The following is a 15,836-nucleotide window of genomic DNA, read 5'->3' as shown; positions in this document are numbered from 1 at the left end:
TAAAATGTATCTCTGGGTTATTTGTGGGGCATAGGAATTCGTTCATTATTATTTTTCAAAATATATAGTGTGGCCCCCCACAAGGTCTGAGGGACAGTGGACCGGCCCCCGGCTGAAAAATTTTGCTGGCCCCTGTGACATAGACCAGGAGTCAGCAAAATTTTTCAGCAGGGGGCCGGTCCACTGTCCCTCTGACCTTGTGGGGGGCCGGACTATATTTTGAAAAATAATAATGAACGAATTCCTATGCCCCACAAATAACCCAGGGGTGCATTTTAAATAAAAGGACACATTCTACTCATGGAAAGACATGCAGATTCCCAGACCGTCCATGGGCCGGATTTAGAAGGCGATTGGGCCGGATCCGGCCCCCGGATCTTAGTTTGCCTACCCATGACATAGACTATCTACTATTGTGGTCTCTCCTTCCTTGGAGGTTTATAAGCAGAGGTCGGATGGCCACCTGACATGGATGCTTTAGCTGAGATTCCTGCATTGTAGGGGGTTGGACTAGATGACCCTTGGGTCCCTTCCAACTCGACAATTCTCCAATTCTATGCTTCAAACAGCAGTGCGGGCAGCTGAGCCCTGGCTCTGATTCCGCCCGCTATTTTCTCAGAATATGAGGCCTTTTCTTCTTCAGAAGCCTTTAATCAGCTTGCGGCTTCCCAACAGGCGGAATCGACTTGCAGGATCCGCCCCGCCCTCCCTAAGCATGGAAAAGATGCCATAAAGGGAAAGGCTTAACTGGGTGATTTTTACAGATTGGTATAGAAACATCAGGAATTGTGGGTAGGAAGGTGGGAATATCTAAATTAATGGTTCTTATTAGTCTGAGTAGCACCGAGTTAAAAACGAAAGAGGAATGTAAATGGGTAAAACTGATGGTAACTGCAGCCAGGCAGGTTATAGAGAGTAACTGGAAAAATGCAGAAGAGCTAGGGGGTGAACCAATGGAGGAAAAAACTGAATAATATTATAATTTTAGAATATCTAACTGTGAAGATACACAGAATGAAAGAGTTTAAGGTCAGTGAGAAAGAGGAGGATTGGTTTGAGAAGATATTGAATTATATTGAGAAGATATATTCTCAATAATTATATTGAGAAGATATTGAATTATTTGGGTGGGTTTGAACAATTTGGGGCAATTAAAATGTTGAAAGTTAAACAAACCTTGTGGATGGAGGAGTATTAACGTATATAAAATTGTACATATGGTTGACTGCTGGAGGTATTGACTGCTTGTGAAAGTTTTAACATTTGGGTGCCCCCGCCCCACATTTCACACCCATTGTGTGTGTGTGTGTGCGCGCGCGGGGGGGGGGCGCGTGCTGCTGAAAGGAACAGAGCCAAACTCACTCCCCCGCGCCCCCAGATGTGGGCTGCGCCTGATGGGTCATTAAAGGAGAAGGCGGAGGGAAAGGAGGGCGGGGGTAACAGGGGGGCTGGCTCACTTTGACCATCGTCCCCGGGGGGAAAGGCAGGCTTGCCAGGAGAGAGCCCGGAGGCGATGGTGACTACGGAGAGCTCTGAGCCAGGAGGGGTGAGAAAGGTATATGGGCTGCATCAGGGGAAGGAAAGTGGGGGTGCAGGGGGGGTTTGGGGGGGCTCAGCATAGACAGCTAAGAGGGTGGGTGTGTATGGAGGAGTGACCCAGAGAAAGTGGATCTATCTATCTATCTATCTATCTATCTATCATCTATCTATCTATCTATCTATCTATCATCATCATCTATTTATCTATCTATCTATTTATCATCTATCTATCATCTAGCTATCTAGCTATCTATCCATCCTTCAAGGAGCTCAATGTGGTCCTCTCCATTGTGTCCCTACAACAACCCCGCGAGGTAGGTTGGGCTGACCGGGTGCCACCGGCCCAGGGTCACCCGGTGGCTGAGTGGGAGGATTTGAACCCAGCTCCTCGCCTACACACCGCCATCCAGGCTCCCGCCAGCCCTGGCCATTGGCCACACTCCGGGAATAACCCAGGGGTGGGGTGGTGGGACGCAGATCTTCCCCACCCAGGGAAGAGAGGACCGGCTGCTTAGCCACAGAAGCGCGCTGGCTTGCTCTGCGGGGTCTTTTCTGGAGGGAGGTGTGCGGAGATGGCGCGCGCCCTGCTGGGCGCATCTCTTGCGCAAGGGCTGCGCGCGGATCAGGGGAGGGGAGGGGACGGCGTTCGGGATCGGGGGTGATAGGAGCCGTGGAGCCCCACACTTGCGCCTTGGCTACCCCCCTGAAGGAAGAACTCGCCCTCTGCCCTTCTCTGGGGGGCGCCTGTCTCCGCTTGGTGGACTTTTTGGAGAGGATTAAAAATAAATAAATCCCTTTCCATCCAGGCACTCGGCTGAGGTTTTGATCTTGGCAACCATGAATTTATTGAGCTGTGAGATTTGATTGTCTTTAAATGTTTGTCTTGTAATGTTTTGAATTTGTGTTGTTTTGTTCAGTGGTGTAGCATGGGTTGTCAGCACCCGGGGCAAGGCAAGTAATTTGCGCCCCCTAACCCGTGGATTTGCGCCCCCTAACCCGTGGATTTGCGTCCCCTAACCCATGGATTTGCCCTAACCCCAGATGTTGCGTCCGGTGCGGCCCGCCCCCCCTGCACCCCCCACGCTACGCCACTGGTTTTGTTGCTGGCGTCTCCTGGGGCGGCGACGCAATAGAATGAATGAATGAATGATTATATCAGTTTTGCAGCAGCGCAGACCACTCTCCCCCTTCCTTCTTGCACGGGTGCGTCACAATACTGTACACACACAGGCAGTAGACCCACTGAAACGAATGGAGCTAAGCTCGCCGTGCCCTTAATTTCCAATGGGTATTCTCTTGAGTAGGACTAACTTTCGCTGCAACCCCCAGGAGCTTATATCTTGTGCCAGGGCGCTGAGTCCGCGGTGAAAGTGCCGGTATTAGCTACGGAAAACATACAGACGGTCATCGCGATAATTAACAAACAACAACGCCAACACGTGATGCTCTGAAACAAAGTAACGTGTGTATATGTCGGAGGAGGGGGGAGTATTTTTTTTTTTACCTGATCGGTGGTTGTGCCAAAAGGAGTTGCAGAATTATGGGAGGGAGCTGCAAAATGATGATGATGCTCTTTTGTTTTCTTTTAACTGGGCGAAATAATTTCACGCGCAATATGGCAAACGTTTCTTAATGCTGTCTCTAAAGGCCTGGCGGGTTTTCGATCTGATGGGATGCAGTTTGGGGCTGGTTGGATTAAGGGAGAATTGAAAGGGTGGGGCAAGGAAAGCGATTTCACAACAAGCCAACAGTGTGACGCGGCAGCTAAAAAAGCCAATGCAATTCTGGGCTGCATCAATAGGAGTATAGCGTCTAGATCAAAGGAAGTAATAGTGCCACTGTATTCTGCTCTGGTCAGACCTCACCTGGAGTACTGTGTCCAGTTCTGGGCACCACTGTTCAAGAAGGACACTGACAAACTGGAACGTGTCCAGAGGAGGGCAACCAAAATGGTCAAAGGCCTGGAAACGATGCCTTATGAGGAACGGCTAAGGGAGCTGGGCATGTTTAGCCTGGAGAAGAGGAGGTTAAGGGGTGATATGATAGCCATGTTCAAATATATAAAAGGATGTCACATAGAGGGAGAAAGGTTGTTTTCTGCTGCTCCAGAGAAGCGGACACGGAGCAATGGAACCAAACTACAAGAAAGAAGATTCCACCTAAACATTAGGAAGAACTTCCTGACAGTAAGAGCTGTTCGACAGTGGAATTTGCTGCCAAGGAGTGTGGTGGAGTCTCCTTCTTTGGAGGTCTTTAAGCAGAGGCTTGACAACCATATGTCAGGAGTGCTCTGATGGTGTTTCCTGCTTGGCAGGGGGTTGGACTCGATGGCCCTTGTGGTCTCTTCCAACTCTATGATTCTATGATTCTAAGAAGTTGCAAATTCTTCCAGGCAGAAAAAAGTCCTGGCTGCTCCAGGCCCCTCCCATTTTACCAGGGGAGGCGGGAGGGAGGGAGCTGTATGCGAATTGCTTCCTGGGCATTTGGGAAGGGGGCGGTTTTCAAGTAGGATCGGGGAGGGCTCAGCTGAAGGAGAAAGTGTGTTCCTTATCTAGTGGATTTTGCAGAAGATGCCTGACCTGGAGGAGGAGGCAGCTGTGATGGGCAGAATATCAAGGAAGCCGCCGATGCGTTTTAATTTTGCCCCCACATTAGATAAAGAACAATGGATTTCACATTAATGCTCCGATGTTTTCTTTCATTTCATAAAATTTACACACTGCTTCACTGAAAAACAAACAGGCAAATAAACAAACAAACCCACCTCAAAGTGGTTTGCAGCTGGAATAAAATAATACAGTGGTACCTCAGGTTAAGTACTTAATTCGTTCCGGAGGTCCATTCTTAACCTGAAACTGTTCTTAACCTGAAGCTCCGCACCGCTGGAGCACGATTTCTGTTCTTATCCTGAAGCAAAGTACAGTGGTACCTCGAGTTACATACGCTTCAGGTTACACACCCAGAAATAGTGCTTTAGGTTAAGTAGTTTGCTTCAGGATAAGAACAGAAATCGGGCTCCGGCGGCACGGCAGCAGCAGGAGGCCTCATTAGCTAAAGTGGTGCTTCAGGTTAAGAACAGTTTCAGGTTAAGAACGGACCTCCGGAACGAATTAAGTACTTAACCCGAAGTACCACTGTACTTAACTGTACAGTTAACTGTACTTAACCTGGGTTAGCGGAGTGTGTAACCTGAAGCGTATGTAACCCGAGGTACCACTGTACAGTTATGGGTGAGAACAACTATTTAAAACATTCAACAATTTTAAATCGGTGATAAACTAAAAACAAAAACAGCTGAAAACAAGCACGTCGAAATTCAACCTAACCAGGTGGGCTTGCTTAAAACCCAAAGGTGCCAAGAAGAACAGAGCTATGTGGATTTTGACAGAAACCTTTTCAAGAAAGCAGGCCTGCAATCACAGCCTGATGTTAATGTCGAGGTTACAGGGTTTGGTTCCCGTTTTTATTGTGAAATGAAGGGCCGTTCATCCCAGAAAAAATAGCCCACCCCACCCCCCAGCTATTTGCCTCGCTGCCTCTAGGTAAAGGGAAAGGACCCCCGACTGTTAATTCCAGTCGCCAATGACTCTGGGCTTGCGGCGCTCATCTCGCTTTATTGGCCGAGGGAGCCGGCGTACAGCTTCCGGGTCATGTGGCCAGCATGACTAAGCCGCTTCTGGCGAACCAGAGGAGCGCACGGAAACGCCATTTACCTTCCTGCTGGAGTGGTACCTATTTATCTACTTGCACTTTGACGTGCTTTCGAACTGCTAGGTTGGCAGGAGCAGGGACCGAGCAACGGGAGCTCACCCCGTCGCGGGATTCGAACTGCCGACCTTCTGATTGGCAAGTCCTAGGCTCTGTGCTTTAACCCACAGTGCCACCCACGTCCCTCTAGGGGGCAGCAAAAGTGCTACCTACTGCCGTGTCTGCGGGGGACAGGGGACGACGGACTCGCTTCATCCGGTGCCGGATTTATATATAAGCTAAACAAGCTATAGGGCCCCACTCTCTTGGGGGCCCCCCAAAAAATTCAAAGGAAATGTATATTTCCAAAATATAAGATACAAAACAAATAAAACCTACATACAGCAACTGTGTTTTGTGTTAATGGGCCCTGCCTGCTAGCCTGCCCCCTAAAATATCACTGGTTTGCTCCTTTCTATATATAGGGTGCCTACATTCTGCATGGACTGGTTGCAGGGCAACATGGGCAAATGGCTTGAGATACCTATTAGGCCCATAAATGACCATAGAGCATATATTCAATACAAAAAACAGTGACAATTTGTTGCTGACAAAGGACCGCTGGACATATAAAGGGCCCCATTACCTCCAGTAACTTAGGGCCTCTTCAAACCTAAATCCAGCCCTGGCTCCATCTAACCTAGAGAATTTGCCTGCCTGGTGGGATGAGTGGAATAGAGAGAGGGGGGCTGTAGCATCCAAAATGGGAAAGGCAAGTGGGTGAGGGGAGAGGGGAGGAGAGTGGGGGCTGGCAAGGAACAAGGCGACCATTGGTTCAGCTCTGTGTTGTCTTTACTACCCCCCAACCCTTTTTTTTTTAGTGGGGTGGTTGATGGGTACATTTGGAGATCTAAACTCCTTGGCAAAACCTGTTCATTGGAAAGGGAAGATCCTGCTCTGCAATGGAGTGTATCAGTGCCTATCTACAAAGTGGCTGCCCACCCCACCCAGGGGTCAACCCCCCCAATTGTTTGTCTATTCAGATGCTGAAGCCCCTGGCGGAGAAGCGTCGCCGCGACCGCATCAATCGGAGCCTGGAGGAACTGCGCCTGCTGCTCCTGCAGAGGACCCACAGCCAGGTCAGTGAGGAGGTGCCCCCTGCAGCCATCCAGCCCCCCCCTGCTCCCCACAGCCCACCCACACTCTCCCCATTCCCTTCAAGTCCTAGCCAGGACTTCTCCCTGAGAACGTAACCGCTGCCGTTTGGGATAGTGTCAGACCCGTGGGTCTGCGTCAGCTTTGTGGCCTTCAGATTTCCCGAGGAGGCCTTAGCGTTAATTGAACCCCCTTAAAGTGCATTGAAGTGGATTGTGCGTTTATTTCTTCAACTGCCAGCAGGTGGAGCTATTGCTCTACATGACTCTGCTCTAAAAGGAAGGCTTTGGTTAAAAGGAATTGGCAGAGAAATAGGTGGCCCCGGAGACTTGATCAGGTATTCTCTACCGTTATTCCTGTCTTGTCTATCCTGTCCATGTTCCCCAAGAGTAAGTTGGCACTGCGCAGTGATTTGCAAAATCCCTGTTGTTGATTAGCAGCAGTAGATCCTGGGCGGGGTGGGGGGTCGGCGAGGCGAGAAGGATCTGCACGTGGGAGGTGTCCTTCGCAGTCCCAGCCCTCCCTAGCATAGCTGTCAACCGTCCCTTATTTGGCGGGAAACTCCCTTATCCCAGCGCCGTGTCCCGCTGCCGTCCCTTATTGATGATGTCCCTTAAATTTCCCGGGTTTCAAAGGAAGCAGCTCCTCTCCCTCCCTCCCTGCTGGCCAGGGAGGAGGGAGGCTCCAACTGTGTTGCTTGGCTGCGTTGCTCACTCCAACTGTGTTGCTTGGCTGCGTTGTGCCGATCAAATCGGCCGCGTTGCCTGGGGACTCGCCTTTGCTCAGCGCTTCCCAGCGGAGAGGTGACGGTGGTTTTCCTTGCTGCATCCCCTTTGCCGGGTTGCTGCGCTGTGGGAACCACCGCTTGAGGCTTCGTTTGGCTGCTGGCTGGGCTTTCTGCCTTTGGCTCGGAGGGGCTCAGAAGTCGAACATACCTGTATTCTGGAAATCCCTTATTTTGGCTGCTGGTCCCTTATTTCCGAGGCTGCTGGTCCCTTATTTTCAAATCTGTAAGTTGACAGCTATGCTCCCTAGACCTGCCGATAGCTGAACCCGGGACTGTCAGCACGCTGATCCGTTGCTCTGCCCCCCAGCCACTGCCTATTCCCTGCAAAAGTTTCCCCTTCAGCCCCCTTCTTCTCGGGCCTCTTTCTTTACAGACTCTGAAGAACCCCAAGGTGGAGAAAGCGGAGATCTTGGAGATTGCTGTAGGATACCTGCGGGAGATGAACGCAGCTAAACCCCAGGGTACAAATGACCTTCATGGTGGGTGTTGGGGGGGTGTATGTGGCTATATCAGAGAGACCTGGGCAGGCCAGGTCCGTGAGAGTGTTTGTGAGTTGCTCAAATGCTTTGCTCCCTGTTCTTCAATGCATGGGGAGTCCCCATTCTCACCTTGCCAAAGCCAGAAATTTCCACACCCACCCTCCATCCAGACAGGGATGCTCAAGGAGGGATGGAGATGGGTGTGGCCTGGGGGGAGGGAGGAGCTTAAGAGTCCCGGGGGGGCCCAGGTGGAGAGGCCCAGAGGGCTGACACCACCTCCTGAGTGTTTGGAATGTTGCAGATAGTAGGAGAGGACATATTGATTAAATATTATCCTTCCTCACTCGTGCTAGTGAGTTAGTAGCAGAGTACCGTATTTTTTGCTCTATAAGACTCACTTTTTCCCTCCTAAAAAGTAAGGGGAAATGTGTGTGCGTCTTATGGAGCGAATGCAGGCTGCGCAGCTATCCCAGAAGCCAGAACAGCAAGAGGGATTGCTGCTTTCGCTGCATAGCGATCCCTCTTGCTGTTCTGGCTTCTGAGATTCAGAATATTTTTTTTCTTGTTTTCCTCCTCCAAAAACTAGGTGTGTCTTATGGTCTGGTGCATCTTATAGAGCGAAAAATACGGGTACATTCACCAGCATATAGCACAAAGCTAGTTGGTTGATTCATTTGAATCTCTTTACTTAAGAGGGACGCGGGTGGCGCTGTGGGTTAAACCACTGAACCTAGGACTTGCCGATCAGAAGGTCGGCGGTTCGAATCCCCACGACGGGGTGAGCTCCCATTGCTCGGTCCCTGCTCCTGCCAACCTAGCAGTTTGAAAGCAAGTCAAAGTGCAAGTAGATAAATAGGGAAGGTAAACGGTGTTTCCGTGCGCTGCTCTGGTTCGCCAGAAGCGGCTAGGTCATGCTGGCCATATGACCCAGAAGCTGTACGCCGGCTCCCTCGGCCAGTAAAGCGAGATGAGCGCCGCAACCCCAGAGTCGGCCACGACTGGACCTAATGGTCAGGGGTCCCTTTACCTTTACTTAAGCAGTCCAATCTGCCTTTGTCCAGCTTGGGTTTGTTCCTGGCAAATTCCCCCTTTTATCCCCTCTCGAAAAGAGTAAAGGCGCAACCGCCTTCTTTGAAAAGCAACGACAAGAAGCTCACTCACATTCAGCTCGCAGTAGGTTCCCTGAAGGCAGGCTTTAGCTGGGAGTTACAGAAGAGAGTTTGAGTTCATCCCATATGGGAATGAGCCCGTGTGTTGCTGGCTGAGAACCAGAAGACAGCAAAATACGCCAGTATCAGAAGTGAGCAGCGAAAGAGGAAGGTGGCTGCGTGTCTGGCCCTTTTACAGGGTCTCCTGGGGCCACGCCCATCTACCTGGCAGGGTGAGGATGCTCCAGACCAGGTGTGACAGGAAGTCCTCCTGGCTGGAGTAACGTCCCCCTGTCTGCGTCCACTCTAGGCAAACAGGAAGTGTTGGACTTGACTGCTTAGGTTCCATCCCACACTGAGCATCCCCTGGTTCTATGGACTCTAGAGCCACAGCCTTGCAGAGTTGAGATCTAGCCCGACTCCCTGCAAGGCTGTGGAGGCCCACCTCCCTAGGGTTTGAGTGACCAGCCTTCTCCCTGGCTCCCCAATTCTGCCCCTCCAGGAGTCGACCCCTCGGAAGACGGGACCCTCCAGACCTGCTACATGATGGGCTTCCGGGAGTGTCTCCTGGGTTTGGCCGCCTTCATCCAGCAAACCCACCCGTCCGTCCAAAGCCACCTGCTGGACACTTTGCACCTCTACCTGGCCTCCAAGCCGGAGCCCCAGAGCCAAGACTGGACCCTCGCCGTCTTCTCCCCTACCCCTTCGCTGGAGGAATCGCCTCCCCGGACGCCCGAGGGCTTCTTCTCACCCGTCAAGGCGCTGAGCGAATCTTTGCGGAGCCCAGACCCGGCTTGCTCCAGCACGGGGCAACAGAGACACAGCCGAGACGCCGCCGCCTCAGCCAAGAGGATCCTGGTGCCTCCGTCGGCTTTCTGGCGGCCTTGGCCCTAGAGCACAAACACTCCTGCCCCCCAACCCCCTGCCCCAAACATTTATGTATGTAAATATATATATATATATTATCTAATAAAACCTTTGTGATGGGATCACACTGCTGGGTGACTTTACGAAGGGATGGAGACGTCACCTTACTGCCTCAAATGTAGCGCTCTCCTCTGAGAAAGGGAGATGGTTTCTTAGGGACTAGTAGCTTGGGCCTTCACCTAGCCACTCTGCTAGCATTTACACATCTAGAAATGAGGTTTTCATAGACTCGTAGATGGAAGGGACCCAGAGGGTCATTTTTTTTGTGTTTTTTGTTGTTTTTACCCTCAATCAGCGGTTTGCAAACTGGGACTCCCAAGAGGACTTTGCAGGTAAGTGAAGAGTGGTCTGATGGCTGCAACCTTTCCTACCACTGAGATGCTCTGCGGTGGGTGGGGAAAAGTTGGGGCTCCCATCAGATTTCTCCCAGCTCTGGAGCTGAGCCGCTGAAGCGGAAGAGCCTGTTTAAGGAAAGTCTTTTTCAAGTTGCGACCCGACGGGTAAGACTCCAAAGGAGCCGATCGGCTGCTTTGCTCAGTTCTCAGCATCCTGGTCTTGCACAGGTAAGACATTGCTGTCTTGCGTAGGTAAGGTGCCTTTTGGCTAATGATTGTGGCCCCAGCAGGGTGCTTGTACAGAATGAATGGGAAACTCAGGGTCTTCCAGGACCCCCAATTCCCATTACCCCCAAGACCACATGCCCCACCACCTGGGACTCGTGACAACAAGAAGTCACAGGTTTTCCACCTCTGTTCGCACCCTGTTAGGGTCTGAGGAGTGGAAGGAATTGTCTCTAAATGTAATATGCCAGAAATCAGATTTTCACGTACCTGCATAAACACCCCGTCTCCTGTAGAATTCTAAGATTTGTTTGCTTTTGGATGTGTGTGCGAGTGGCTGAGTGTGCGCTTGGATTACCAAGCCGGTGTCATTTGCAAACGTTTCATGACATGCCTGTTTGAAATCAAAACGAGTAATTTCCCCCCATTTAGGTTTGTTTAAAAAATATCTTTAATTTCTTTTTTTTTCTTTTTCTCCAAACTTTCAGGTATTATTATTATAAATAATATTTCCCACCCCCCCAGTTATGGCTTGTATTGGGATGTTTTTGGTTGCTTGTTTAAATAGTTCCTTGTGTTGAAATCTATATGTACCATGTAATAAAAACGTATTTCCTTTAAAAACATGGAGTGGGACTCGTTCCTTTCTAGGGTTCTCTAGAAAATTTCCAAGATGTACATTTCCTCCCCAACGGAAAGGAAGACACATACGTATCAGTAACTATATAACAAGAAGTATTTATGTCTGAATCATTTTTTTAGTGTACTTTTGGTGATGGAGAGCTCTACTTTACCCAGAGTCTCTCCCTCATATTACAGGCACCCCCCCCCCCAATTTATGCACATTCAATATGTGTGTGACTGTATATTTGCATTACGTCAAGTTCAGAAGTGACCCAGAAGCATTATAAAGAAATCACTGAAATGTCACTAAAAGGGCAGGGCAAAAAAATAATTTAAAAAACCCACTTCTATTCTGAACCCTGGGCAGTTAAACCCACAACCTGAGAATATCAGTCTACACATCAGAGAGATACAAAAGTTAGCTGATGGCTTGAAGCAGTGGTTCTCAAAGAGTGTAGCAAGTGTGGCAGCAAGAGCCACGGACAATCAAAGCAACATTTAAACATTTAGTGCAGTATAGTATTAAGATCAGGGATGCGGGTGGCGCTGTGGTCTAAACCACAGAGCCTAGGACTTGCCGATCGGAAGGTCAGTGGTTCAAATCCCCGCGACGGGGTGAGCTCCCATTGCTCGGTCCCTGCTCCTGCCAACCTAGCAGTTCAAAAGCACCTCAGAGTGCAAGTAGATAAATAGGTACCGCTCCAGCGGGAAGGTAAACGGCTAAAATGGCCGCTGTTTCTTTAATGCTTAAGAAGGCTGGGTCAGCATGAGTCAGCAGTCTGCACTGGGTTGTATATATAGAGTGAGAAATGTTGGGTTTGGTTGGTTGGTTAGTGAAAGCTGATAGTGTTGGTGTGTACAGTTGGTCAGTCGCTTTTGCAGAAAGACTTTTAAAAATAAAAGCAGAAAGCATTCTGCAAGGATATTCTTGTGGACTCTTTTATGCCGACAAGGGTCTGAGGACCAGGCTGTGGAGACAAAGGGAGGTCGGAACCCTCTCCTTTTTTCTTTTTACAAACAATGACAGCTCGGTCCCTGCTCCTGCCAACCTAGCAGTTCGAAAGCACGTCAAAGTGCAAGTAGATAAATAGGTACCACTCCGGCGGCAAGGTAAATGGCGTTTCCGTGCGCTGCTCTGGTTCGCCAGAAGTGGCTTAGTCATGCTGGCCACATGACCCGGAAGCTGTACGCCGGCTCCTTCGGCCAGTAAAGCGAGATGAGCGCTGCAACCCCAGAGTCGGTCATGACTGGACCTAATGGTCAGGGGTCCCTTTCGTATTAAGGTCAGAAAAGAGAATGGCTTCTTTGTGTTCATGAGGAAATGAGTGTTGGTCTCAAATTAGACCTAATATAAATGAGATTACTTGGCAAAAGCAAGCTCACACCTCTCACTGAGTTTGTATACATACTTAAAGTGCATGTGTAATAGGCTCATCCATAATTATATTTTGGGAATGAGTCACGTTGCCAGTGATTTTTTTCTGGGGGGACGCAGGGGTACACATACCCCTAAACATTTTGTGAATCTAAGTTGGGCCTCATGGAGGGGCAGCATTTCAATATGCGTAGGAAAATGAGAGTACAGTGGTACCTCGGGTTAAGAACTTAATTTGTTCCGGAGGTCTGTTCTTAACCTGAAACTGTTCTTAACCTGAAGCACCACTTTAGCTAATGGGGCCTCCCGGTCCTGCCGCGCCTCCGCTGCACGATTTCTGTTCTCATCCTAAAGCAAAGTTCTTAACCCGAGGTAATATTTCTGGGTTAGCGGAGTCTGTGAACTGAAGCATCTGTAACCTGAAGTGTATGTAACCCGAGGTACCACTGTACCTCTAAACATTTTTTTAGAAAAAAAGCACTGCATGTTGCTATGTAGCTACATTGTTTTATACTTCCTGGACCTCCCTCAATCGTATCATAAAGTAGTTGTGTTCTCTTATAAATCAAGCACCGCTGCTGGTTGTTGCTTCTTCTTGTTTTCCAACGGATCAGTAGAAAATTCAGTGCGGCGTGAGCAAATTTTTATTTAGAAAGTGCGGCCCAGAGAAAAAAGATTGAGAGCCACTGAGTTAAAGCTGCAGGGAATGTGGACGGCCCTCACACTATTTAACCCCATGCAAACATCTCTTCTGCAAGCCGAGTTGCACCCAAACTTCCAAGAAGCATAGCCATTGAATTTTCAAATTACAGTGGTACCTCAGGTTACAGACGCTTCAGGTTACAGACTCCGTTAACCCAGAAATAGTACCTCAGGTTAAGAACTTTACTTCAGGATGAGAACAGAAATCGTGCGGTGGCAGCAGCGGGAGGCCCCATTAGCTAAAGTGGTCTTCAGGTTAAGAACAGTTTGAGGTTAAGAACGGACCTCCGGAACGAATTGTAAGTACTTAACCTGAGGTACCACTGTATAACAACAAATTTTCCACAAATCTTAACTGAATAATTTATATATCCATATTTCTCCCCCTTTCCCCTCTTTGGCTTCCCCCGTATTTCCGTACTGATTTATTAAACAAATTCTATACCCTGCTGATTTTACCTCTTATATAGTTGTGAAAGTTTAGTCAAAACCTGCCAATGGGTCCAAATCGTTATACTGCCTTTTTATAGTTTATAAATGGTTCCCACTCCTTTTTCAAATCAACGTTGTCTCGCTCATGTATCCTTTCTGTCAGCTTAGCCAGTTCCGCGTAGTCCATAAGCTTGGCTTGCCATTTTTCCTTTGTTGTTTTCTCTGTTTTCCATACTTGTGCTAGTAAGATTCTTGCTGCTGTTAAATAAACAACCTCCAATTTCCCTCTCTTATATCGTGATCCAAAATTCAGAGCAGGAAAGATTCTGGTTTTTTAACAAGGGGTTTTTTCCAACATTTTTTCCAATTCATTATATATCATTTCCCAATATTCTTTAGCCTTCTTGCATTTCTGTCACCTCTTTCCACCCCCCACCCTGGCGCATCGTGCAAACGCCAGACCTGTTTTGAATCCAGATTGTGGATCTGTAACCACCTACTGACGACCGCACCACTAGCAATGTGTTCAGAGCCCGAAATAAATCAATAAGAAAGAACTACCACGGCTTAATTTACATGTTTTTATTATTATTAACAACTTGCACATCATGCGCTTTCCTGCGAAGGTAAAGGGGGCTGATGGTTGCCAGAGGATTTGTACACGAGGGGATCCACTCTGGGGGAAATCCCTACTAAGAAAATATAGCTGTGATGGCTGGAAGGGGGTTAAGTCCTGGGTTCGGATCGTGCTCCCCTCCTCCTTATAGTTCAGAGGGAGGTAAACCTTCTCACCTGTCAGCACCTAAGTGTGAAGCTTTGGAGTGGGGCGTTTAGCACACATCTCCCTCTCGCACACTTGGCACATGCTGTGTGAATTACCGTATTTTTCGCTCTATAAGACGCACCAGACCACAAGACGCACCTAATTTTTGGAGGAGAAAAACAAGAAAAGAAATATTCTGAATCTCAGAAGCCAGAACAGCAAGAGGGATCGCTGCACAGTGAAAGCAGCAATCCCTCTTGCTGTTCTGGCTTCTGGGATAGCCGCGCAGCCTGCATTCACTCCATAAGACGCACACACATTTCCCCTTACTTTTTAGGAGGGAAAAAGTGAGTCTTATAGAGCAAAAAATACGGTAAATCAACTGGGCAGGGTGTGTGAGAGAGATAATGGATTCCGTTCTTCTTATTGTGGGGGAAGACCCTGTTGCAACAGTTTAATAAAGATCAGGCTTACTAGCTGCTTTGCTTCTCAATATTCTCTGGTTGGCCTCTGTTATTCTCTCCTACCAATAGGGAACCCAAGTAAGGACTCTATACGGGCTCTTGGATACCCCATAAGGGGAAAAGGGCAGGTTTTGTTTACAACAGATGTGGGGAAAAGGGAGACAGGAACTGGAACAGTTTAATCCCACCTGGAAGGGGAGCGTCAGCCAGCAGAGTGAAGAAATTCACGGCCAGAGCTCTTGTGGGTGTAAAAGGACAAGCTAGTCCTACAAATCTAATGCTAATGGGGTTTGCTGACTGTTTCTTATCTAGTGTCCTGGAGAGAGGGAGATTGGGAAAGTTGGGTGGTGGCAAAAGGGGCACAAATAGTCCCCACGTTCCTCTTTGTAAACTGGTCAAACGGTATCCTGCCTCTACAATTCCTGCAAGAAGAAGAGGTAAATCCAGAAAGCCGTTTTGCATCTTTTAAAATAATAATAAAATAATAATAATAATAATAATAATGACAACGTAACTGCAACTACCCACACATATATCAAAGAGCAAATGTTCCTGTAAGGGCTGCTATTCTGACAGAATCTTAATTCAGGAAGACCCTAGAAAAGAAAAAGTGTGTTTATGTGGGATACAGACCCAGCCCACGCCCTCTTTTAGGAGGAATCGCACCTGTCCGACAGCATCCGCCTTGTGATTTTCCACTTCCCTGCTCTCCTGGGGCGAGTGGCTAGGGACCCTAGGCGAGCGAAATACCACACAGTGTATTGGCGAGAGCTCTGGGGACTCCCCTTTCCAGGAGGAAGAGAGGGAAACACAAGAACAGTTGCATTGGCAACACAACATGGAATCAGAAATGGACCCATATACACACAAGGATGAACCTGCAGCTCTCCAGATGTTGGTGGACTCCATCTCCCATCGGCCACCCACCAATGTGTCTGACGGTCAGGGATGATGGGAGTTGTAGTCCAGGACCATTTGGAGCACGACAGGCTCCCCATACCATTTGGGACTGAAAACTGAGCTCCTGGAAGGTCAAATCAACACAACGTGGGTTGTTGTTTTCTCTGGAGACGTCGACATTTTGGTCTCCATGGGGTTTGCTATTTCTACAGAGGGACCCCCAAAGGCTTGGCAAAGACCAGTTCACCCAACCATTCTTTCCCAGAGGAACAAAGATCCTATAAAATGCAAGCT

At 48.8% G+C, this 15,836-nt stretch overlaps 1 protein-coding gene across 5 annotated transcripts; it reads left to right on the top strand.

Moving 5' to 3' along the window:
• The first annotated feature begins 1,377 nt into the window (after nt 1-1,377).
• On the top strand, nt 1,378-10,875 carry HES7 (hes family bHLH transcription factor 7). Of its 5 annotated transcripts, none has more exons than XM_083581247.1 (4): nt 1,378-1,546; nt 6,270-6,365; nt 7,542-7,647; nt 9,298-10,875. In XM_083581247.1, exons 1-4 carry the CDS (start codon nt 1,514-1,516, stop codon nt 9,687-9,689), a joined length of 627 nt encoding a protein of 208 aa, XP_083437373.1. In that variant the 5' UTR covers nt 1,378-1,513; the 3' UTR covers nt 9,690-10,875. The 5 variants fall into 5 exon arrangements, with proteins under 5 accessions (XP_083437373.1, XP_083437374.1, XP_083437372.1 ...); XM_083581248.1 differs by having other exon boundaries at nt 1,378-1,555; nt 7,542-7,629; XM_083581246.1 differs by having other exon boundaries at nt 1,378-1,555.
• The last annotated feature ends 4,961 nt before the right edge of the window (nt 10,876-15,836 follow it).

Source organism: Podarcis filfolensis (genome assembly GCF_964270895.1).
Source record: "Podarcis filfolensis genome assembly, chromosome: 13".
NCBI lineage: Eukaryota > Metazoa > Chordata > Lepidosauria > Squamata > Lacertidae > Podarcis > Podarcis filfolensis.
This window is presented reverse-complemented; position numbering and strand designations above follow the sequence as displayed.

Bases quoted from the DNA above. Each gene is read 5' to 3' on its own strand.
- HES7 (XM_083581246.1), top strand. From the start codon at position 1,514: ATGGTGACTACGGAGAGCTCTGAGCCAGGAGGGGTGAGAAAG. The intron at 6,366-7,541 runs GTCAGTGAGGAG...CTTTCTTTACAG, and splicing joins TGCAGAGGACCCACAGCCAG to ACTCTGAAGAACCCCAAGGT. The intron at 7,648-9,297 runs GTGGGTGTTGGG...CTGCCCCTCCAG, and splicing joins GGGTACAAATGACCTTCATG to GAGTCGACCCCTCGGAAGAC.